This window comes from Mytilus californianus, unplaced genomic scaffold, assembly GCF_021869535.1.
Source record: "Mytilus californianus isolate M0D057914Y unplaced genomic scaffold, xbMytCali1.0.p SCAF_7, whole genome shotgun sequence".
Taxonomy (NCBI): Eukaryota; Metazoa; Mollusca; class Bivalvia; order Mytilida; family Mytilidae; genus Mytilus; species Mytilus californianus.
In genome coordinates this window covers 2,113,473-2,140,799 of record NW_026262723.1, presented here as the reverse complement: position 1 = coordinate 2,140,799, position 27,327 = coordinate 2,113,473, and the positions used below count along the sequence as shown (strand labels likewise).

The 27,327-nt window shown below is 32.6% G+C and overlaps 1 protein-coding gene across 5 annotated transcripts in view; it reads left to right on the top strand.

The window, feature by feature from the left end:
- The first annotated feature begins 9,199 nt into the window (after positions 1-9,199).
- Positions 9,200-27,327, top strand: part of LOC127709442 (multidrug resistance-associated protein 1-like) — an 83,684-nt gene continuing 65,556 nt past the window's right edge. For all 5 annotated transcript variants that reach the window (XM_052214996.1, XM_052214995.1, XM_052214992.1 and 2 more), the window contains exons 1-6: positions 9,200-9,300; positions 19,319-19,495; positions 20,909-21,034; positions 23,855-23,989; positions 24,998-25,123; positions 26,138-26,199. In XM_052214996.1, coding sequence (XP_052070956.1) covers positions 9,256-9,300; positions 19,319-19,495; positions 20,909-21,034; positions 23,855-23,989; positions 24,998-25,123; positions 26,138-26,199 — 671 coding nt within the window. In that variant the 5' untranslated portion in view covers positions 9,200-9,255. The remainder of the gene's footprint in view (positions 9,301-19,318; positions 19,496-20,908; positions 21,035-23,854; positions 23,990-24,997; positions 25,124-26,137; positions 26,200-27,327) is intronic.

Genomic DNA, 27,327 nt, shown 5'->3' with positions numbered 1-27,327 from the left:
AAAACGAGAAACGAGAAACACTTATGAACCACATCAACAAGCGACAACTACTGAACATCAGATTCCTGACTTAGGACAGGTGAAAACAAATGCAGCGGGTTTAAACGTTTTAATGGTACCAAACCTTCACCCTTTTTCTGAAACAATAGTGTAACATCACAACATAGAAAGACACACTATAAAATATCAACTGAAATAGCTTAACTCAATCAAAGGACATATTAACACCATTGAACATACACTGAACAAATAAATTTGTCCTATGACACAATGTAAATACAAAATAAATGCATAAATTATAAACTATATTCTTGAAGTTTACTCAAATTATTGTGCAGAAACTAATAAACTAAGTTGTGTTTGCCCCTGGAGACGCAGTTTCAGTGGATTCGTAAAACTGTCTTTTATATATAATCTTTAGACTTCAATTTGATACTGTCATGTAAAAATATGTAAACTGTCTCTAGCACTGTAGGAAAATTAGATTGGCTATGGTATAATATTGGTTGTAGAACTAATTAATGAATGGATTGAAGGTTAATTACCATTCGCAAGTAGTACATGCATATCAGGACGAAAGCATCTGGAAGTGATATGATTTTAACCATGATTTGTAATAGACTGTCACATAAAGCTGATCTTAAGTGGTAGTTTACAAGGCAACATTAATCCGAACGAAGAGAAGTTTCCCTTCCAAGGCACAATATTTTTGAGCGCGACCCGTGTAGTCTTTGCTCTTAATCCTGTATGTTACATGCTAAGCGGAGAATTTAAGCAAGTATTAGTTTTCAAGTCTGGATTGACCGGGGACCAAACCCACTTACTACCTCCTGAACTCGAGTCCACAGAAGCAATGAGGGCTAATATACCCGACTCTAAGGTAGTGTATATTCGGATAAAAAGAAACGAAAAGACAAATAGAGGTAAGTATAAGGTCTTCTTCATAATAAACAACTGAACAATGACCAACGGACAGTAGAACGAATGGACGATTACTTTTTACTGTCGTCTTCAATAACAATGTAGGGGCTTTGGTGGCCGAGTGGTTTAAGAGGTTCAATATTGTATTACTAGCCTGTCACCACTGAGGTTGTGCGTTCGACTCCAATCTTAATTGACAAGGATTACTAGTTTTCCTGCCGAAGGATCGGGGTTCTTCCACCAATAAAAACTACATGGCCGCCACGAAGAAGCCAAGTGTGCGGAAAGTGGTGCGGTTAGGGGAGGGTTGGCGCTTTCAAACTAGTTTAACCCCGGCACATTCTGTATGTCCCTGTCCCAAGTAAAGTGGTTGCCGTTTGTTGCTGTATATCTTCTTTTTCTTTCATTGATTTGTACTTAAATCAGGCCGGTAGTTTTCTCGTTTGCATTGTTTTACATGTATCATTTCGGTGCCTTTTATAGCTTACTATGCGGTATGGGTTCTTGTGCATTGGTGAAGGCCATGGGGTGACATGTAGTTGTTATCTTCTATGTCATTTGGTCTCTGGTGGAGAGTTGACTCATTGGCAATCAGACCACATCTTCTTATTTTATATTAAACACCAAAAATGAACCAATTAATATTGATCGATGTAGTATTAACATGATTAACAAAATGAAGGTACAATAAACATAATTGTCGCATTCGATTTCCGCATTTGTTGAAAGCAAACTCAAATTTCTTCAAAACTGCGCTTCCCGGGTAGATAGTATATAAACCATCCTAAGCACCACGCGCTGTCATACATAACAACCATCCACGTTTGTTTGGTTTTTGTTTTTTATCTAGGTACGCGTGACAACGCAGGAAATTGGATTTATGTTTGATAAATTATTTTAAGAGTATATTTGTTCTTTATAGGCAGGTATTATAATAGAAACATGCAGTTTATTTTATTTCATACAGTTTATTAGTTATTGTATGTAAGATCTACTGTGTAAAATATTTTATATAACATTATTGTTTAACTGTTCTATACTTTAAAGAGCGTAGGATATTTCAAATGTGTCAGATAAGTACTCTAATAAACTATTGAACTTATCTGTTCAATAAAACTTCAGCTGTGGCCAAACTGACCTCCGGTTGTATGTCTAGCAAAGTTAACAAAACGTCCCGGTAAAAGTTTGGACAGCGGTCAACCTACGTCAGCAACTTTATTTGTGTCAAGCTATAAAGCACAAACTAGTACCATAGTTACCTTTTAATTAATATCTAAATTGATATTTATAATGTTATTGTATACTAGGTTATATGTATTTTGGTTGTATATTGTTTAATATTATAGTTAGGAAAATGTTAATAAATATATTTGAAACATAATTTGGCAATTTTAAAATAAAGAATTGAAGAAATTAAAGAAAAAACATTTTTATGTAACTTGTAGTTTTGGCCTGGTTTTAGACCATAACTATATTTGGGCATTCTAAATTTTGTTGATTACTCATAAATCATAAATTCTTGTGTTTGTTGCAGTCAGTTAAGGGTTACTAGGACATTCAGAAATTAGTATATAAACTGATCAAGCCGCTATAATATTAATAGCTAGTTTCTTAATATTCTAGGTGAGTCTCTTGGTTTTGAAAATAGTTTAGATTTAAAATTATTATAATTCTAATTTTATTTTGAAAAAATAAATAAAGTTTATAAGTAACTAATATTTTAATTTAAAGGTTTAATTTAACAGTAATTATTATTGTTATTATTTGATATTTGATTTGAATTGTTTGTAGTATTTTATTATTGTTCTCAATTTATTTTGACTTCAAAATTTGTATTTTGGAATTATATTGTAATTATTTTGATGTTTTCTTTATTAAATTAATAGCGAGTTTCTTGATATTCTAGTTTGGTTTTCTTTCCCGTTAATTGTCGTTTCCGGCCTCCTACCGTGAGCCTCCCCTAGATTGTGCCACAGTGCTTTACGATTGTCGGGTCACAAAATAACAACAAAACATCAACACATGCAATACAGGAAACGTGCGTGTCACGCATATGATACACCTGTAACACATGCGTTTCAAGGTAATGCGTGATACATGCATATGTGTGGCATTTTTACCCTAGTTGAAACTTGCACATTTATGGCGTCCTCCCTCGCCCATTGAAATGTTAGTTGAAAAGCAAATTATATGGTATTTAAGAATATTTCAGCAAAAACCTTTGTTGGCAAAAGGATCGAGGCATTACTATTTATTTTTGCAGAAAACATTCATAACTTTGACAAATTATGCCAAACAAGCAGGTTTTATTGAAATAAATCTACATTAACGACGTCTCAAATACATCACACTATGGTGAAAATCTGTTTTAACCGAAACAATTTAACAAGTTTTTATCGAATTTCTCACAACACTAGTTGAAATTCATCAGATTTTTATTGCCAAAATTATGAGTTAGTGAACATGGTGAACCAAATCTATTGTATCGCATGTTGTTTTCTTTCTCCAGAAACTACTTGAATCAGAGCATCTTGAAATTTGGTTTAAGTTCGTATGTTATACTGTGTGAGTTATTTAGTTTCATTTCCATCACTCATCAATTTTCTGTTTTATTTATCGAATACTATAATTGCCATGTACGAAGTTTTCGACGCCTTTTTTTTAAATTTCAACTACGACTCATTGCTTCCTGAAATTTAGTGTCAAAGATGCGGATACGTGTGATGTCTTTTCACATGATTCATCAAAGAAAAAAGGGGTCCATTCCCCAAGCGCCTGTGACACAAGTTCCATGTTTTCAATGTCGTAAATGCATGGAGGTTTTATTCAGAATATTAAGGATAGAACCTTCTTGGTAAAAATAGTCTCATCAGTGCTGAAAACTCGTGCATTCAAAAACGCTAACATATATTGTGACAGATATTTGAATTTTGGACATAGATGACGTTACAATTATTAATTAAATTTCATGTTAATAAGAAAGGTAATGATTTTCTTTATCACTATGTTTACCGTGGGTTACTGCAAACAGTTATTCGGTCAATTAAATATTATTTATTATCACCATTGTCAAAGTGACCTCTCTATTATATATGGGACATTTACTTATACAACATTTTGACCTTATTTCGGACAATAACCATATTTGGTAATTTCTAATTTTATGCTGACAAAGAAAGTGATGTTGGCATACCATCAAATAAATGATTGCTATATAAGTAGAAATTATGCTTTGAGACGTCAAAGATTGAATTTTGAAACTTATAGGTGTCAGTCGATCCCGGCCTGCCTCTACATCGGCAACAACGAGCGGCCCGCCTTTACATCAGCAGCAGTGTCATACACCATCATAGGCATTGTTTACAGCTAGTTCCCCCAGCATGTAAAGACCCAGAATCAACTCTCACAGATTTAGTTCTTCTGTTGAGAGTCTGAGGGAAAAGAACAGTAAGCAGACCATATGTTACATTACGCGAATATCATCCAATTTTTTTGATATATTTTAATACATATCCCGTTAATGATAGTTTTGCACTGGTTATATAGATCGAAAGTTACGTCCGGTATACGTCACAAGGTAAAGAATGTAACACTCCTTCAAGCACTAATAAAATGTTTTACATTATTTTACTTTGGGGAATTTTAAACTTGACAAAACTGCTAAATAAATTCAAATGTAAATTGTATCTATTTTAGAACGACAGTGTCAAAACATTTCTAACTCCGACAAGCTGGTTCTGAAAGGTGTTACCATTTATCTATTTATTGCGATGTCCTGATGTCCTCAAGCACGTTTAGATAACATATATATCATGTATATGATAAATATATAACCATGATGGATAAACATGATTAAACCGTGTATCGAAATAATCTACATTTGTCTGATCTGTGTTCTTTTCTTTAAAACTAAAAGTTCAATTATAGAGTATAGACTGAAAGGGGAGTGGGCTCATAGTTTCTTTACACACGTTTTAATAGAAAATGAAAGGATATGGAGTAATGTACATGGGAAAAAATCGCACACAATACATTGAAAACATAGAAAACTATCAATGAGCAGGGCTTTTATTCCTGTTCTTCATCTTGACAGGTGGTGTAGGGTCTTCAACAATGAACGAATCATTCATACCCTACAACAAGGTCAAGACGGCCCTAGCGTCGACTTAAGCGGTACTATTGATAAAAATAAACCACAGTTCACCTTCTTGCTCACTATTTCTACGATCCGCAGTGAATCGACATTAATATCAACAATCAAATTTCCCTGTTGGATTTATCATTTTAAAAATAAATGAACAATTATAAAGAAAAATGTGAAATAATTCAACTTATATAGAAGTCATATGAAGTTTTAAAATGAAATGAGCATTTTATTTCAAAATCCATTTTTAAATCGTCAATATCAACAGAGAGAGATTATAAATATATTAATATGTCTATGATATCAGATATCTTATTTTTTTAAAACCTCCACTCCAAATGAAATCTGTAATACCTTACTTTTCGAGACATGAAACTGTTACACACAGTAGTTCTTGACCAATATTGAAAAATAACATTTTCGGTACTAAATTTCAACCCCTCTTCCCTTGCCCCTTTCGAATGACTTTTCCACAAAACTAAAACTCCAGCAGTAATACATTTCCAGACTGTTTATTGTAATTTCATGTACAAAGTAAAACAAAATCAACAGGGAAAGGGAGTTAATGCTGTTTTGCAATATATAACATTTTTTTACTTAATTAGCTTATAATTTTGCATCATACATGATCTGAGAGTAGTCTCACGGATAACACAGACGTTACGCACGATATTAGTGTCACTTTTGGTAATGTCGAATGTTAACGTAAAAAAACATGTTATATTGACGTGTTGTAATATTGCCTTTCAATATATCCTTTTTATAATTAATTTCATTTATTCAGTCTATAATCTTTATTCAGTCTTTAATCTTTATAACTATTTTGATATGAGCGTCACTAATGAGTCTTATGTAGACGAAACGCGCGTCTGGCGTACTAAATTATAATCCTGGTACCTTTGATAACTATTTATACAGAATTGTTTTATGTGATTAAAAGAAGATAAGGGTATACAAAATGTGTTCTGTAGTAAAATTAAATGTAAAGAATACGTATTGTGTTCTGTGAATGAAGGAATATGTGGGATAAACAGATCATGGCCATAATGATTCGTCACTTACAATTTGTTGCTATATATGTGTATACTATTTATCAATTATGGACTTTTGACGAGGTCACTATGACACGTTACATATATGGACTTGTTCAGATTATATTAACCGAGGACGAGTACGTTATACCTGTTCAGATTATATTGACCGAGGACGAAGTCCGAGGTTCAATATAATCTAACAGGTCCATATATGAGATAACGTATTGACTGAGTAAAAGTACTTAATTTATATATTACATAGGTAAATAGTGTAAGTTTAAAAATGATATTGACCCGATCCAGGGACAGTCTATACTAACTATACTAGTATAGACAGTGGCGTAGCTTGCATTCTGTTATTACAGAGGCAGGGGTCTGGGGTTACAGCCCCCAAGAAGCTGTTGAGGTTTTGCAATTTGAACAAGAAGAATCTATTAAGAATTATAACAGTTCTTTTATTTAATTTCATCATAATAATGTTAATATGCCTTACACTAAGTTATACTACAAATTTATTAGATTACTGGTACCTACATCATTTTCAATCAACGGTTCAGATGAATACATAAATGTTCTCAAATACATTTACCACTATTTCAAATTGAATCCTTTCAGTGAACTGGAAAAAAAATTAGATTGCAGCTAGCGCTTTACAAGTGGACGCAACAGCAAGATTCAAAATGTGCACTCTGCAATGATGATAATATGCTCTTGGTTTGGTTTGCTGTATGCAGGTTTTAATACCAGAAACATTACCAGACATTACGCTAGCACCATTTCTTGATAAACTAAGAAATAGACACATGCTACATGTAAAACGCACCACGGCACTTTTATGGGTTGTGTTTCGCCCTGATATTTCTTGGAATGTCTTCAAATTCTTACATGGTTTTCCCATTGTGAAAGTGACAACCGTTGAAGTACTAACGGAAACATTTTCTTTTTTCTGAAGTCTTCATAATAAATGAAAACAGTATTTGGTTGAAATTTTTTATATAGAAACAGACATTTACTATATATGTCGCTTGAATAAATGACTCCTTCAAGTATTTCAAATTCCCTGCTACTGAAAAACTATAAAATTTAAAAAAGCGAGAATAACACTTTAGAACAACATACAAATCATTATTCTGTGCATATTGATTAATAATTTAATTTTGGATGTAACGCGTCTTCTGATTGGCTGACGTTGTTTTGTTTATCAGCTCATAGACATGATTTTGTCATGTGACCGTGACGTCATCAACGTTTTTTCATGGTTTACTCCGGTTTAAAATGGAATTTAGAATTAAATTATAAGAAATGACTGTAATATTTTTTCTGTCTATTCGAAATAACATAAAAAATGTGGTGCACACTTTAAAATAACCCGCTACGCGGGTTATTCAGTGTGCACCACATTTTTGATGTTATTTCTTCATAGACAGAAAAAATATTACAGTCATTCCTTAAATGTATATTTTATTCTAATTTATATCAAAGTCAATGAAACTCTGTACTACTACTAATTGGAGTACTACACGTATTAGGGAAAATGTCAACACACAACGATATTTCAGTTTTAGACGTAAATTAACCGGTTAAATATGAGGGTTTGAATGGGGGACTTCAAATATTTATTTTAATCCTTTTTGTCCATAATTTGATTTCCTTTCTCTTATATTTAAGCACCATTTTAAATCTCTATTCTTTTAAGTTTAAAATAGTTTCAGGGCATGTTTCTGTGTTCTGTAAACCTCACTCAGACCCTCATATTCTAGGAATTATTCTCACACAAAATTAATAATTTACCGGCTCGTGAAATGGATCATCATCTATTCTACTGATTTTGCTTGGGGTAGGATTAAAATTTTTCAGCTTCAATTGTGTCGATTTCTTTTGACTCTGACATATTTAGAAAACTACCACAAAGGGGTCGGGATTTCCAGAGGGAAATGTTTCCACAAGTCTTGCATAACTCCCAAACGGTATGAATCAATAACAGCAACAAGACGATATACAATTTGGTTTAGTAGCGAGTCTGCTGCATTTTGTGAAAAAAAACCAGTTTTTTATTTTTTTTTTAATTACTTTTTACCGAGGCAACTGCCTCGGTTGCCTCAACGTAAGCTACGCCAATGATAGACTGTCCTTGCTCGATCTTACTTTTTTTGGAAATGATATTGACTTTATCTAACAATTTTTAGTAACATGGAGTCAATATCATTTTAAAAAATAGTAAGGTCGATTCAATATGTCAAAATAGTATAAAAATACAAATATATATTGAGAAACACGTTACCAAATAAACCAATGAGAAACAGCAAAACCATAAGTAATACAAGCATGTATTACCAACAGAATTTAGCATCAGGGCAATGTAAATTAATATAAGCAACATTATTAAAATCAGAGGTACATGTTGCAATGTAAGCATCAACTGAAAAACAAATATTTGAATTTTAAATGTGTTTCCCCACGCTTTCAAAGGGTCGTAATGGGGCCACGGTAACTACATTCATGACGAATAACGGTAAAACTCTTGCCAAATGACGTTAACGGTAAATTTTAGTGCATGACGATAAAAAATCGGCTGATATTGACGAATCATGTTAAATTCTTTCCATAAATAACGGTAACGATTATTTTAGACCTCTGACGGATAAGGATATTTTGACGAATCACGATAAAATTTTAACCAATTTGACGCTAACGGTAGCCGAAATGACCATTTGACGACTGACTGACTAGGACCAGGAACATATATATTGATATACTGTTCCCAGCTAGGACATATGATTATCATTGAAGTTAATTGTTATCAATTATCACATCAGAGACATGTAATATCTGAGATCATAATATGTCACATCAACGCATTTTGACTCATCTATTTTCACATTTCCGAGTGTGCGAATCTTAACTTTTTAAAGGTAAAACCGCTTTATTTTAGACTTCCTTGTGTTTGAAAAAAATTGTCACAAAATTTCGATAAAATCAATGTAACATACTCTACATAATCGTCAATTTACGTCCGGTTGTTATGAAATAGATCTCCAGGTATTGTTCTATTTGTTCACACGCAAATCGGAATTTTGTCCGGAACCGGTTACTTATTATACGTCCAACTTCCTATGGAAAATGCCGAATCTCACACTCAACAACAGTTGACAAAAAATGACAATGGAAAGTGAAACAGGGTTTTGTGATTCTCCATTTTTGGTAAGTAAGACAAATTAACATTATACAATACGAAAAGCGAATGAATATTTGTCTACGTTCAAGAACGAAATGCTGACAAAAACATTATCATCCCATGTTTTCGATTGTGCCATAAATTGAAACAGCGACCGCCTCTTTTCTACAAATAGATTACGCATTTTTTTAGTTTAATAGTTTTCAACAACAAATTACACACCCATCTATTTTTCAATTAAACTGTTGATAATTTTTGATCTACCACTAAACAGATTACACATCAGAACTGTAAAACTTATAAGGTCAAAATGACATGCAATACAAACACATGGGGCCCTCATTTACATAAGGGGACCCAACCAAATTAGGACTATAGTAGATTAACGCCAGTGTCCTGACAAAACCAAATAAAGGGGTGTCTTGACCTGAATCCTTCAGGCAGGGTCCCTCTGTTCTCAAACATGAAAAAATGTGCCTTTGTTACTTTTCCATTGCACCAATCATACCAATGTCCATAATGTATTTTCAACCCTGTCAATATGGTCAAAGGGATTCATGGTTTCAATAATCCTGTGTTTATTCTAGACTAGCCTGATTAAATGTGATAACTTTTTTTAATGTTTTAATAAACAACAAATTGTACAAATAATGATGATGATTGCATAATTATGATACAAGTGACAGATACTTTATTAATTAGAAGAATCAACATGCCATTTTTTTAAAAATAAGTTTTAACTGATAATTCAAAACATAAACCAACACATTTTTTTTTTTTTTTTGTAAACAATATTTTTGTCTCGTCTTGATGGAGTCAAAATGCGAGACATAGGTATGCTGTTTCCAGCGGCGTCAACAATGTATTAGTTTGTGATTAGGTCTAGTTCATGGTGAACCTCTAGTGGTAGGTTAATGATATTTGGTATGCAGTTGTATTAGCATTGGCACATCTCATTACCATGGAGATAATTTGGCCCAGCCCCCTCAGTCAAGGTCTATTGACTTTGAAACTTTGCTTAGTTTACATGTATTAGTTTGTGATTAGGTCTGTTTATGGCAAACCACTAGTGGAAGGTCAATGATATTTGGTATGCAGTTGTATTAGCATTGGCACATCTCATTACCATGGAGATTATTTGGCCACGTCCCCTCAGTCAAGGTCTATTGACATTGAAACTTTTGCTTAGTTTTCATATATTAGTTTGTGATTAGGTCAGTTTAAGGGGAACTGTTAGTCAGTGGTAGGTCAGTGATACAGTACAAATTTCGCGAAAGGCTTCCCAAACTCCGAACACCAAGTTTTTTCTTGGTGTGACACCAGGAAACTCCGACATCCCTCCCTAAATTCTCAGAGAAATTTGGGAGTATTCCCTTCCGACTTCCGCGTAAATTCGCTACCTTTTGTTTATTGTATTAGCGACATCTCTCCCAGTCCGGTGTGACGCGGTGTCACACCAGGTAATTAATTGCCCTAATCCTTCTGATCTATACCGGCAAGCGACAGTCAAGATATGTGAGATTACTTATGTAATAAACAATTGTATTTCCTGTCTATTGATAATCAGGTTATATTTCTGATTGCTTGAAACAAATAAAAGATTTAAAAGCAAAACGTTGTTGTTAATTCTTTCAATTACTCTGTACATTTAAAAATAGTTTTATTAAAAAAAAACTATATTTGATTTTTACCTCGTTTTTTATCTGGTAAGTAAATTAATATTTAATTTACAAAAGAGATATACTTGTGTAAAAAATAAACGGAGACTTACGCTGAATAAATGTGGGCAGTTTAAAGGAAAATTACATGTCTCAAAGTTTTGTATACAAGTAAAAAAGAAAATATTATTCACTATTCATTATGCTAATAAGTCCACGCCATTTTCATTTTACGATTACATAATTGCTTGAAACAAATTAAAGATTTAAAAGCAGAATGTTGTTGTTAATTCTTTCAATTGCATTAAAGTTTTATAACAAAAACTATACTTGATTTTGACCTTGTTTAAGTTCATCGGTAAATTATTTTATTTACGAAAAGAGACATACTTGCGTAAAAATAAACGGAAACTAACGCTGAATATAAAAGTGAGCAGTTTAAAGAAAATTGGTATGCAGTTGTATTAGCATTAGCACATCTCATTTCCATGGAGAATAGTTGATCCTTTCCCCTCAGTCATGGTCTATTAACTTTGAAACTTTTGCTTAGTTTACATGTATTAGTTTGTGATTAGGTCAGTTTAAGATGAACCACTAATGCTAAGTCAATGATATTCAGTATGCAAATGTATTGGCATTTGCAAGTTTCATTTCCATGGAATTATATAACCCCACCCCCTAATTATGGTTCATTGAATTTGAAACTTTTACATAGTTTACAAGTGAATGTTTGTGTTTAGGTTTGTTGAAAGGAAACAACTTATGAAAAGTCAATGGTATTTGGTTTGCAGTTGTATTAGCATATGCCAGACATGGGGTGAATTACATTGCAATGTAATGCATTATAATACAATTACTTTAACAAAACCATGCATTAAATTACAATTACAATTACATGCTTTTATCAAAGTAATGCATTAAATTACAATTACTTTTGCAAAGTAATGCATTGAATGACACATTACATTTTGTAAATTTGTTTATTAAGTGAAAAGAAAAATTAAACATTTTGAAAAACAACATGAAGTCACAAAAGATTCTAGCATACTCATCAATTGTATTGAATTTTGTCAGACGTGTAAGAAGTCAATTCAATACGACTATTACATTTTTACATCATAATAGTTTTGAAAGATTTCATGATCCTTCATGCACATTTAGGGTTTCGAAAGGTTTCCTCCTTCATGCACAATATCAGGCCTGACCTTTCAAATGATATTTCTGACTGTCCGACTGTTTCACATAACCTATCAAAGTCACTAGCTCTTCTATCTTTAGTTTTAATGTTTCAAGATATACATCTCTCATTTTCACTAAAAAGAAATTACAGAGATGAAGTTTGATACTTATTTTAACTTAATGTTAAGTTTACTTTTTTAAATATACATTCAATATTTTTTATGCCCCCGCCGTAGCGGTGGGGGCATTAAGTTTTACCATTGTCCGTCTGTACGTACGTCCCAAAATTGGTTTCTGTTTTCTAACTTGAGTTTGCCGCAACCAAATGTTATGAAACTTATACACAATGCTTATTACCACAAAACACAGATTAAGTTTAAAATTTGGTGGCGCCACTCTAACCGTTCTAGAGTTATGCTCCTTTAAAAATGGAAAAATTGCAAAATTATTAGTTTCCGTTCTTTAACTTAAGTTTGCCTCAACTAAATGTTATGAATCTTATACACAATGCTTATTACCACAAAACACAGATCAAGTTTGAATTTTGGTCGCATCACTTTAACCGTTCTAGAGTTATGTCCCTTTATAAATGGAAGAATTGCAAAATGTTTAGTTTCCATTCTCTAACTTAAAGTTTACCTCAACCAAATGTTATGAAACTTTTACACAATGCTTATTACCACAAAACACAGATTAACTTTGAATTTTGGTCGTGTTACTTTAACCGTTCTAGAGTTATGCCCTTTATAAATGGAAAAATTGCAAAATTTTAATTTCTTCTAAATATCAAGTAATTTTTATACGACCGCAAAAAATTTTTTGTGGTCGTATATTGGTATGACGTTGGCGTCGTCGTCGTCGTCGTCGTCGTCGTCGTCCGAAGACGCATTAGTTTTCGCACTCTAACTTTAGTTTAAGTGAATGGATCTCTATGAAATTTCACCATAAGGTTCAATACCACAAAAGGAAGGTAGGGATTGATTTTGGGGGTTATGGTACCAACAATTAAGGAATTAGGGGCCAAAAAGGGGCCAAAAATAAGCATTTTCTAGATTCCAGACAATAACTGTGGAACGGTGTATGGATCTCTCTGAAATTATACTACAAGTTTCCATACCACAAATGGATGGTTAGGATTTGCTTTGGAGGTTATTGCTCAAACCGTTTAAGAATTAGGGGCAAAAAAGGGGGAAAAACAAGGTTGTCCTCATTAATGGACAAATACTTTAGTACAAAACATAATTTAAAGCAGTGTAAGGGAGATAAATCAAATACATCATTGAAATTATCTCCCTTACACTGCTTTTAAATTATGTATAAAGTAATGGTTAATGAACAATTAAGATAATTTAAAACAGTATAAGGGAGGTAATCCAAATACAACGTTTTGGTTACTTCCCTTACACTGCTTTTAAATTATGTTTAAAGAAATGCATATTTTTAAAGGAAGACCAGTATGGCGCATTAGATTTGTAAAACTTTGACCACATTTATTTATTTGTTATGCCGAATCTAACCGTGTATTTAGATTTTTAATTTTGGGTCCAGTTTCCAAATTGGTCTACATTAAGGTCCAAAGGGTCCAAAATTAAACTTTGTTTGATTTTAACAAAAATTGAATATATGGGGTTCTTTGATATGCTGAATCTAAACATGTATTTAGATTTTTGATTTTTGGCCCAGTTTTCAAGTTGGTCCAAATTGGGGTCCAAAATTAAACTTTGTTTGATTTCAACAAAAATTGAATATATGGGGTTCTTTGATATGCTGCATCTAACCATGTATTTAGATTTTTTATTTGTGGACCCCGCTATCAAATTGGTTCATATTGAAGTCAAAAGGGTCCAAAATTAAACTTTGTTTGATGACATCAAAAATTGAATTATTGGGGTTCTTTGATATGCCAAATCTAACCGTGTATTTAGATTTTTAATTTTGGGTCCCGTTTTTTAAATTGGTCTACATTAAGGTCCAAAGGGTCCAAAATTAAACTAAGTTTGATTTTAACAAAAATTGAATTCTTGGGGTTCTTTGATATGCTGAATCTAAATTTGTGTTTAGATTTTTGATTATGGGCCCAGTTTTCAAGTTGGACCAAGTTGGGGTCCAAAATTAAACTTTGTTTGATTTCAACAAAAATTGAATATATGGGGTTCTTTGATATGCTGAATCTAAACATGTATTTAGATTTTAGATTTTTGGCCCAGTTTTCAAGTTGGTCCAAATTGGGGTCCAAAATTAAACTTTGTTTGATTTCAACAAAAATTGAATATATGGGGTTCTTTGATATGCTGAATCTAACCATGAATTTAGATTTTTTATTTGTGGGCCCGCTATCAAATTGGTTCATATTGAGGTCAAAAGGGTCCAAAATTAAACTTTGTTTGATTTCATCAAAAATTTAATTATTGGGGTTCTTTGATATGCCAAATCTAACCGTGTATTTAGATTTTTAATTTTGGGTCCCGTTTTTTTGAATTGGTCTACATTAAGGTCCAAAATTAAACTTAGTTTGATTTTAACAAAAATTGAATTTTTGGGGTTCTTTGATATGCTGAATCTAAACATGTGTTTAGATTTTTGATTATGGGACCAGTTTTCAAGTTTGTCCAAGTTGGGGTCCAAAATTAAACTTTGTTTGATTTCAACAAAAATTGAATATATGGGGTTCTTTGATATGCTGAATCTAAACATGTATTTAGATTATAGATTTTTGGCCCAGTTTTCAAGTTGGTCCAAATTGGGGTCCAAAATTAAACTTTGATTGATTTCAACAAAAATTGAATATATGGGGTTCTTTGATATGCTGAATCTTACCATGTATTTAGATTTTTTATTTGTGGGCCCGCTATCAAATTGTTCATTTTGAGGTCAAAAGGGTCCAAAATTAAACTTTGTTTGATTTCATCAAAAATTGAATTATTGGGGTTCTTTGATATGCCAAATCTAACCGTGTTTTTAGATTTTTAATTTTGGGTCCTGTTTTTTTTTAATTGGTCTACATTAAGGTCCAAAGGGTCCAAAATTAATCTTAGTTTGATTTTAACAAATTTGAATTCTTGGGGTACTTTGATATGCTGAATCTAAACATGTGTTTAGATTTTTGATTATGGGACCAGTTTTCAAGTTTGTCCAAGTTGGGGTCCAAAATTAAACTTTGTTTGATTTCAACAAAAATTGAATATATGGGGTTCTTTGATATGCTGAATCTAACCATGTATTTTGATTTTGGACATTGGACCATAATAGGTAAATTAAAAAAAATTGAAGTTCTTAGACCACATTCTTTCTGTGTCAGAAACCTATGCTGTGTCAAATATTTAATCTCAATCCAAATTCAGAGCTGTATCAAGCTTGAATGTTGTGTCCATACTTGCCCCAACTGTTCAGGGTTCGACCTCTGCGGTCGTATCAAGCTGCGCCCAGCGAAGCATTTTATTAAAATTGGAGTTATCTTCCTTTGTCCATGATGATAATTGAATCAACTACAATCAATGCTTTATACAATGCAATGTTTAATTTTGACTTCCACTGATAAAACATAGATCAAGTTGAATTTGGGTAGTGTCACTTTAACCATTATTGAGTAATGCCCCTTTATAAATCGAAAGATTGCCAAATTTTTAGTTTCCATTCTGTAACTTAAGTTTGCCCAAACCAAACATTATGAAACCTATACACAATATTCATTACTACAAAACTAAGATCAAGATCAAATTTGGGTAGCGTCACTTTTACCGTTCTTTTTTTATTATTTCAATCCAAATATTAACTCAGAATTTCTTTCCTAATTATATTATAAACATAGAGCTTAATCTATGACCAAGTGCCAAAATGGTGAAAAGATTAATTGTAAAACAAACTAATTAGAGTTTTATGACAATGTTCAATTATCTGTTATTTAATCATGACAAGGTATTCATTGATCTTTTGACAACAATGGAACACTTTTACAGTCATGCTTTTCAAATATTACTCTTTTTTTAAGGAAAATGTATGACATAAAATGAAATAACAAAAAGAACTAAATCTGATATATAGTGTTGTGTTATTCTTAAAAACTGCTACAGGATGACAGGGAACAACTGTATAATTTCTGTAATATTAGAAGCAGTTGGATTTATCAACTACAACAATTATTATTTATTTTAGGTTTAAATAAGATTTGGTATAACCAAGACAATTTGATTATTGATACAAATTTATTATTATTTGTAAAAACAAGGATATATGATCAAGCAAAACAGACTTTGAATGATCAAATTAACATTTCATCTAAGTGTTATTTATATAAATATATTGTCAATAATGTATGTTTACAGAATTATCTTACTAAACATATGAATTTTAGAGTGTATTTAACTGGTCTTAGATTGTCTTCACATAATTTGTTTGTTGAAGTAGGCCGTTATCATGGAGTAAATAGGTTAGGTAGAAAGTGTACTCTTTGTACTTTGAATACCACTGAGGATGAATTCCATTTTGTTTTACAATGTGAATGCTATAGAGACTTAAGGAGACAGTTTATTAAACCTTATTATTATAGATGCCATCATTGTTCAAATTAGTGCAACTTCTCAGCACTGAAAATGTCAAAGATTTGCATAATTTGTGTAAATTCTTGTTTGATACACTTAATCATAGGACCGAACTATTAGTTGTCAATACTTGATAATTATTTGCTTCTCTGATGTATTATGTCGTTTTGTGTTATAAAAAATGTATTTGTATTTATTGCACTGTTAAGCATAATGTGCTTAAAGTAATAGAGAATTGAATTATTCCATCAAGTGATTTATTTGAAGTGTGAAAAATAAATAGAAAATAGAAAATTAATATTTAAATGATTATTTTCTTAGTTAATCAAGAAATCTTAATTTCTGTTTTTGTTAAATCTCCAACAATCTGTGAAAAATGTATGAAATAAAATGAAATAACAAAAAGAACTAAATCTGTTATATAGTGTTGTGTTATTCCATCAAGTGATTTATTTGAAGTGTGAAAAATAAATAGAAAATAGAAAATTAATATTTAAATGATTATTTTCTTAGTTAATCAAGAAATCTTAATTTCTGTTTTTGTGAAATCTCCAACAATCTGTTAAAGATATATAGTATTTGAAAAAAGTAATGCAATGTAATGCATGAAATTACACAACTTTATGCTAAAGTAATGCATTAAATTACAATTTCATGTAATGCAAAAATTGCTGCATTACACATTACATGCAATTACAAATTTGCATTACCCCATGCCTGGCATGGGCACATCTCATTGCCATGGAGATTGTTTAGCCATGTACCTTCAGTCATGGTTCATTGACTTTGAATATTTGCATTACTTACTTATTTTAATTTCAACATTTGCATTATCAAAATAACAAATAGGCGAGACATCTCTGTGTTAATAGTTTATTATTATGAATTATACAATTACAATATATAGGATTCAGAAACAAGTAACAAGTGCTTCTGTTAATCTGTCTCCTTACAGATTTGAACATTAAAACATTTTTTTTTTATTAAGGCAAAGATAAAAAAAATCTTTTAAAAATATAAAAATAAAGGGACTACTTATATTTGTTAATATATACAAAAATCTGTTGTAAAAAAGATTGCTGTACTATGGTGATTTTTTTCTAAGACTGACCCTCTGCTCTCAGTTTCTATCTAGAACACTGAACATCATTGCTTACCAATACTGAATACCTAACCCTAACACCCACTAGCCCTAAAACCTAACAATAACACCCACTAGCCCTAAAACCTAACCCTAACACCCACTAGCCCTAAAACCTAACCCTAACACCCACTAGCCCTAAAACCTAACCCTAACACCCACTAGCCCTAAAACCTAACCCTAACACCCACTAGCCCTAAAACCTAACCCTAACACCCACTAGCCCTAAAACCTAACCCTAACACCCACTAGCCCTAAAACCTAACCCTAACACCCACTAGCCCTAAAACCTAACCCTAACACCCACTAGCCCTAAAACCTAACAATAACACCCACTAGCCCTAAAACCTAACAATAACACCCACTAGCCCTAAAACCTAACAATAACACCCACTAGCCCTAAAACCTAACAATAACACCCACTAGCCCTAAAACCTAACAATAACACCCACTAGCCCTAAAACCTAACAATAACACCCACTAGCCCTAAAACCTAACACTAAATCTATTTTAGTAAATATTGTGAAAATTCATGGATGGTTCCAGTGAGATAAGAAGCCGCAACCTTGTGATTTATAGGCAGCCCTCTAACTAAATAAGATCTTCCCAAACCCAACTGAATTAGAATCTCTTTATACCTCCAATTATACAGCATGACTGAAAGCCAAGCAAGAATTGCAAAGTACATATATATCAGTATTAAATAAGGAGATGTATGATTGCCAATGAGACAACTATCAAACAGAGTCCCAATGAAGCAGATTTGATTTTGCAGGTTTGGTCAAATTCATTGATGTCCCTTCCCCCTTTTTTCTCCACTGGCTACTGGACTGACTTCCATCACCATCATCATGTCAAGAATAAGTTAAAGAAGCTTACCAGAACAATTTCATTCATTGACATGTCTGATGAACATTATTATTCAGCGAATGAGATGTTAATTTTATAAAGTTATATAAAATGATTAGAGTTGTTTCTGTTTACACAACTTAATTAGTCACAGAAAGGTGTAAAACATTGTTGATGAATTAATTAGTCACAGAAAGGTGTAAAACATTGTTGATGAGTTCAGCTAATTTTACAGATTTTTATCAACTTGCTGAACATGCTCAAGGGACTAAAATTGATGTAAAACAAGGAAAGTCCAGAAAATTTACAAAATATATCAATTCATCATGATTTGTTGCAATAATAACTTGTAAAATGTAAAATTTGTTTTTATTTTCTATTAAGCACCTTTTACCTCAGTATAATTTGGATAAATGTAAGAACCTATAGCAATATCTTTTTATTGTGCACTTATATTTGGGCCAAAAAAGAAGGACTTATTGTCCATAGGCTTTTATGAATATTTTTCAAATGTCCAAATATTAGCTACACCTTTGAATTTTTGACTGTGTTGATCTCTGTACTATATCTTTTGTTGAGATTAAAATATTTCATTGGACATGTTGGAGGTTCAGAATGAAATACATGAAATAATAAGCATTCAATTTCACCTCGTGTCATGAATATTTTAAATTTTCAGGCTTTAAATGAAACATGGAACACTGTGGATCCAGACTTCTCACCCTGTTTTCAAAAGACAGTTATTTTATGGATACCATGTGCCATTCTAGTCTTAGGAACTCCGATACGTATATTCCAGCTGAGCAAAAGCCAAGTTCCTGCCTTGCCATTTACATGGCTTAATATAGGAAAAACAGTGAGTATATTATAATAAAAAACCAACACTTTTAGAAACTAGAACATTAAAAAAAGAGGTTTGGTTTGTGAATATATCAACAAGACAGAAACCAAACTTCACAAAAAAAACTTAGCTAGAGGTCAAAATTCACTCTGCTGCAATAGACAAGTGTCTATACAGTATGCAGACTGCAATAAATTATTTAAGCTCCTAATCACCCAGAGTTCATACAGGTAGCCTATGAATTTATTGGAGACTACTAAAGATGCTGCCATTGATATTTTATTTCATTATGTAAAAAAAAACTTGTTTTTTTAGACATTCTACATTGTTCTAGATTGTCACAGTACTATCAGCCTGTTAGGAAAAATAAACAGTTCAGAATTCAAACTAAGGACAAAAGTTATTTGTGTTTTAGCAAAAATACTTTGTTACATTTGTTTTACAAAGTACAAGAATTCAACTATTTACTTTGAGTAATTACATTTTATTGATCATCAGTGGTTATGTAACCCTTAAAGTAAATCCATTCGAGGATCAAAAACATCAAAATAACCACACAAAAAAAGGACATCATCAAATCCCCCCTCCCCAGGGTTACTGGGGAATAGAAATATGGTTACACAATTGGTGTCAGAATTGGGACGTTAAATCCATTGCCTCATGGAAAGAGATTGCCAGGCTCTTTGCACGTTAAGAACCCTTGCAACAACTCTTTGAGGGTCTCATAGGTGGCCTGTTGCAAGGCTAAATTTCTGTCCCAATCCAATTTACCCTCATTTTCCAGTGGTAGTCTAAATTTCCTTGACCTTCATCCCGGACAGCCTCTATTACAGGACCTACCTATTGAATTTATTGTTAATTTGTTCTCGTCCTTAACATGGAAGAAATATTTGCCATTGGACATTAAGCAACTAACAATTAATCAAATCACCAGCTACATGTATTGCAAACAGTATTTGGCTAACCTAAAAATTCCATGTTCATTGTAATATTTTTATTTTAGATTTTATCAAGGCTGGTTTTACTTTAAATTTGGATTCAGTTATTTTCGTGGAAGTCAATTTTCCTGGATTTAGGAAAATTGGTTTCGTCACGGATATTAGATTTCGTGTTTTAGTCAATGTCTGCATCATAGCCTTAAGAAAATTTGTTTTTTGTTGAGTATTTGAATTCATGGTTAACCTGTGATATCCAATGAATGATAATGAATGAACAGTACTTTTGTAGTCCAGATTTAGAAGCAATCTTTGCCTTGACCATGTTTACTTTTCAGGAAGTATTAAACTTTAAAGTCATAGTTTTTAACCAAAAGGGAATTGAAGCCTCCCTCCAACATAGAGGAGAGCAAGCTACCAAAAGACTATCGAGATGAGATTTTGCATACATGAACTACTATTGAAGACTAACAATTGTTTTTGTATATTTCAGATTTTATCTATACTGATAGCCCTGTTAGCTGTAGCCAATATAGGGAAAAGTATACATGAGTTAGCCACTGGAGATTTGGTGCCAACAGTAGATTTTGTATCACCTTTGATTTTATGTCTATGTATGGTTAGTATTGCCTCGGAATGACACAAATTGGCGTTAATGTGACAAAATTACAATAAAGGGAAATATGACATCCAATGCCAAATGTTAGAATTGTCGTGTTCTAAAGCAATCTGATTGAATACAGATCCTACATTCACGCTTCCCTAACAAAGATCTGAAAAAACTTTCTATTCTGATAATTATAATGTGTCAATAAATTTCTTTTAGAAATAATGTTTCTAATACAACAAAAAAGCTTGAGGATCCTAAATATTTAAAAAAAAATGTGTTTACCATCTCTGGAATTTAAGGTTTTAGGCTTTTTAGTGTATCTTGTATACTTTATGGGGGAACATTTTTGCATGATATCCCCTCACTGAATTTTTATACGACCGCATGGTATGACGTTGGCATCGTCGTCGTCGTCCGAAGACACATTGGTTTTCGCACTCTAACTTTAGTTTAAGTGAATGGATCTCTATGAAATTTTACCATAAGGTTCAATACCACAAGAGGAAGGTTGGAATTGATTTTAGAGTTACGATACCAACAGTGAAGGAAGAAGGGGCCAAAAAGGGGCCAAAAATAAGCATTTTTGTAACATCCAGACATAACTTGTGTGTTAGTGTATAGATCTCTCTGACATTGTACCACAAGGTTCCATATCACAAAAGGAATGCTGGGATTGATTTTGGGGGTAATTGCCTCAAAATTTTAGGGATTAGGGGCCAAAAAAGGGGCAAAAAACAAGCATTTTTCTAGTTTCATGACAATAACTTGTGTGTAAGTGTATGGATCTTTCTGAAATTGTACTACAAGGTTCCATATCAGAAAGGGAAAGCTGGAATTGAGTTTGGGGGTAATTGCCGAAAATGTTTAGGAATAAGGGGCCAAAAATAAGCATTTTTCTAGTTTCCAGAGAATTACTTCTGTTCAAGTGTATGGAACTCTCTGAAATTGTACTGCAAGTTACCATACCACAAATGGAAGGCTGGGATTGATGATGGGGGTAATTGCCTCAAAATTATAGGAATTAGGGGCCAAAAAGGGGCAAAAAACAAGCATTTTTCTAGTGTCCAGACAATAACTTGTGTGTAAGTGTATGGATCTTTATGAAATTGTACTACAACGTTCCATATCACAAAGGGAAAGCTGGGTTTGAGTTTTGGGGTAATTGCCTTAAATGTTTAGGAATTTGGGGCCAAAAAACAAGCATTTTTCTAGTTTCCGGACAATAACTTGTGTTCAAGTGTATAGATCTTTCTGAAATTGTACTGCAAGGTACCATACCACAAAGGGAAGGCTGGGATTGAGTTTGGGGGTGATGAATCATAAGGGGGTTAAAAAAATTTGGGGGGGGGGATTTTTTTTCCCCTTTTTTTTTCTTTAAAATTTTCCATTTTAAATTTGTTATTTCTGATTTATATATAAAAGCAAATAATAATGATATGGTTTGAAAAGGTAAATCAAAATTTTTTAAGTTCTTAGACCACATTCATTCGGTGTCAGAAACCTATGCTGTGTCAAATATTTAATCACAATCCAAATTCAGTGCTGTATGTTGTGTCCATACTTGCCCCAACTGATCACGTTTCGACCTCTGCGGTCGTATCAAGCTGCGCCCAGCGGAGCATTTTATTAATATCAAAATCAAAGACAAGAAAAATCTGAAAATTAAACTCAGGAACAGGTTTTAAAATCTTGAAATTAAAACTCTTCTGAAATTAACTACTTTACAGCCATGACATTTTACAATATACAAAAATGTAATGGGAAATTGAAATGTATTATTATTTGGCGTAAGTGATATGAAATTCACCCAATGAATTCAACACTTTTTATTATGCTGGAGCCATGTGATTATTAAACTGTTATTTTGAACTTAGGAATTAGATATAAGAAGATGTGGTATGAGTGCCAATGAGACAACTCTCCATCATAGTCACGATTTGTAAAAGTAAATAATTATAGGTCAAAGTACGGGCTTCAACACGGAGCCTTGGCTCACACCTAACAGCAAGCTATAAAGGGCCCCAAAATGACTAGTGTAAAACCATTCAAACAGGAAAACCAACAGTCTAATCTATATAAAGAAAGAGAAACGAAAAGACTTATGAACCACTGTATATATTAGTATTAATTTGTCCCAGAGAAGATTTGGAAACAAAACTGCTTGAATTTGCCAATATTTTAAAACAAAATAGAATTGACCTAACTATTCTGTCAAATTTAAAGGGAAAATATATGTTTTTATGCTCTTTATTTATAACATCCAGAAATATTAACCCTCTCCCAGTTTCTGTTATGGAAAATAATTCACCATTTTAGAATCTAATGCATTCTGGGTAATGTTTTGGTGAATACATCATAAACAATGGATATCTTAACAAATGCGTAATGTTATTTCCATTTTGAAATAACCCTCAATTCTTTAGACTCTGAAATAGTAAATTTGAATATTTTTGTCAATTATCAGTTGTCTAATGAATAAAAGTTGATCTCAAGAATACCCCAATGAGACAGCAACCCCAAAACAAAAAAAAGCAATAAACAGGTTTTTTGTACAAGATTTCAAGCTCTAAACTGCACAAATCTAAATAAAAATGAAACAAAACTATCATAGGTATGACATCACAACCATTAATGAGGTTTCTCACTTGTAACAGTCTCATGGGAATATTGATAGGTTAATAGGTTAAAAATAATTTATTTTAGATCTCAACCCTCCCCCTCCTTTATCTTGATCAGTGTATTAACAAAAGACTCATACACAAATTACAATTAAAGTCAATACAGGAAAGAACTATCCATAATGTTTAATTTTTTTTTTATATTTTACAGATATTAACAGTATTAGTGATACATCATGAACGAAGAAGAGGTGTATTTTCTTCAGGATTTTTGTTATTTTTCTGGTTGTTACTATTTATAGCAGGAATATTTACATTCCAGTCGTTAGTAAGAGCAGCTGTTAAGGTAAATAAAAAACAAAGTTTCAAATCCAGACCATTACTATATATGGTATTGGTCACTAGGGTAAAAAAGAGACACAAAATACCAAAAGGAAAATCAAAATTCATAGGCAAAGAGAAACCCACAAAACCATGGTGAAAAACAATGAAAAAACAAACGATAGCCTACAAAACACAACATAGAACAAACTAAAAGACTAAACAACACAAACTCAACCAGATCTCGGGTGCTTTGGAGGATAAACAGATCCTGCTCTGATGATGGTACCTGTTGTTCAAATTGCCAATTGCTATTCACTTGATCATATAATGAAATTCACTGCTGTAAGTCTTTTTTATGCATAAACCAGATAGAAAATTCCTATAATACAAGTAAAGAGCATGTAGTTAAAGATATAATATTTTGAGGAAATCCATTAGTATCAAAATGATCTTACTACAAAGTTCTGTTGTGTCCACATAAAAATAGAATAATAGATAAAATAGAACTTTAATACAAATTTTGCTCATACCTTCTCTGAACTTAAAAGCGCTGTATATACTGTATAACTTTGACAAAACCACGAAATCAAATATCCACAAATATACAATCTTTCCTCAAGCCACGAAAATGAGTGGAACAAAGACATTATAGCTTTGTTGTTTTCCTGTAGCCTTTTCTCAAATGAATAAAGATTATTATAATAACAGCTTATACTACCTGAAATATATATGATCTTGCCACATGAATTTTTTTACTATTATCACTTAGACCTCACATGTCTTTAAGATAATCTGAATATGGCATGTTGATACGATTAAATCACATTGTGAGTCTAAATGTGAATTTTATGTCTTTGTTCATTTAAAGTGCTACTCACATAGTGTGCAGTACATGAATCTGAAGAAATATATATGTTGAAATCATGGGAATGAAAATTTCCTGTGTGCTCTAGTTGTCATATTTCCTTCTCCTTTCAGAATTGTACATCTGATGTATATAATATTTATTCCATGTTTTCTGTATTTTCAGGATGGGGTATCAGATGTGTTCCGTTTTGTTATATTTTTTCTGTATTTTCCGTTACTTGTTGTACAGCTAGTTTTTTCAGCATTAGTAGATGGTGGTGATACTATATATCAAGTTAGTCAAAATGAGGTCAGTCACGAGCAATTTAAAAATAGAAAGATGTATTGATTAGATAATATTTATTGATTTATCTGCTATATATATTGCTGTTATATTTGGGTATATTACATATGGTTTGATGTTTCTTGTTTCTCATTGGTTTATTTGGTCACATGTTTCCCAGTATATATTTTGTATTTTTTCACTATTTTGACATATTGAGTCGACTTTACTATTTTTTAAATTGATATTGACTCCATGTTACTTTAAATTGTAAGATAAAGTCAATATCATTTCCAAAAAAAGTAAGATCGAGTCAACATCATTTTTAAACTTACACTATTTACATATGTAATATATAAATTAAGGATTTTCACTCAGTCAATACGTTATATATGGACCTGTTAGATTATATTGAACTCGGACTTCGTCTTCAGTCAATATAATCTGAACAGGTCGATATATAACGTATTGACCTTGTCAAAAGTCCATAATTGATAAATATTATGATGTAAGTTGGTAGTTATAAATAATACAGAAAAAATAATTAATTAACTGTAATGACACTTCACTCAATCTGTATATATAGGTCACCCTCAAAATCAGAGAAAATTGACCTTTTAAGAGAGGTGACTTTTGAATTGAGGCTTGAATTGCATATGTATAATTACAGTGTGACAAGAAAAGGTTGCCTGACAAGACAGGTTTTTGCTTAATATAGGTGACCTTTATAGCAGGTTTTACTGTATTTTTAGTGGAGGATTCAAGTAAACACAAATAGCTACTTGAATTCATAGTTTCAGAATTTATGCATAGCACATCAATGGTTGTCAAACATGTCAAAAATTCAAAAGTTAGTTTTGAAGAATAAAAGTGCTTTTTCACAATTTTATACAAATAAAGATTTGAAAAAAAACCAATTTAATAATGTAGTTGCATTAAACTTAAAGTGAAGTACCAATTTTTCTCTTAAAAAAAGTTGACAGATTGATTGTTTTACTATTTATAGCAATTTTGTTACATTCCAAAGTTTTTCTTCTTCAGAATCCTTGTCCAGAAGAAAGAGCTTCATTTTTATCCAGATTGATATTTTGGTGGTTTAATCCGTAAGTAGTCAGTGTAGTGTATGTAGTGTTGGAAGTAGTCAGTGCAGTGTATATAGTGTTGGAAGTAGTCAGTGCAGTGTATGTAGTGTTGGAAGTAGAAAGTGCAGTGTTGGAAGTAGTCAGTGCAGTGTTGGAAGTAGTCAGTTCAGTGTATGTAGTGTTGGAAGTAGTAAGTGCAGTGTATGTAGTGTTGGAAGTAGTCAATGCAGTGTATGTAGTGTTGGAAGTAGTCAGTGCAGTGTATGTAGTGTTGGAAGTAGTCAGTGCAGTGTATGTGGTGTTGGAAGTAGTCAGTGCAGTGTTGGAAGTAGTCAGTGCAGTGTTGGAAGTAGTCAGTGCAGTGTATGTGGTGGTCAATTCAGTGTATGTGGTGTTGGAAGTAGTCAGTGCAGTGTATGTGGTGTTGGAAGTAGTCAGTGCAGTGTATGTGGTGTTGGAAGTAGTCAGTGCAGTGTATGTGGTGTTGGAAGTAGTCAGTGCAGTGTATGTGGTGTTGGAAGTAGTCAGTGCAGTGTATTAGGTGTTGGAAGTAGTCAGTGCAGTGTATGTGGTGTTGGAAGTAGTCAGTGCAGTGTATGTGGCTTTGGAAGTATTCAGTGCAGTGTATGTAGCGTTGGAAGTAGTCAGTGCATTGTATGTGGTGTTGGAAGTAGTCAGTTCAGTGTATGTGGTGTTGGAAGTAGTCAGTTCAGTGTATGTGGTGTTGGAAGTAGTCAGTGCAGAAATAGTCAGTGCAGTGTATGTAGTGTTGGAAGTAGTCAGTGCAGTGTATGTAGCGTTGGAAGTAGTCAGTGCAGTGTATGTGGCGTTGAAAGTAGTCAGTGCAGTGTATGTGGCTTTGGAAGTAGTCAGTGCAGTGTATGTAGCATTGGAAGTAGTCAGTGCAGTGTATGTAGTGTTGGAAGTAGTCAGTGCAGTGTATGTAGTGTTGGAAGTAGTCAGTGCAGTGTATGTAGTGTTGGAAGTAGTCAGTGCAGTGTATGTGGCGTTGGAAGTAGTCAGTGCAGTGTATGTAGTGTTGGAAGTAGTCAGTGCAGTGTATGTAGTGTTGGAAGTAGTCAGTGCAGTGTATGTAGTGTTGGAAGTAGTCAGTGCAGTGTATGTGGCGTTGGAAGTAGTCAGTGCAGT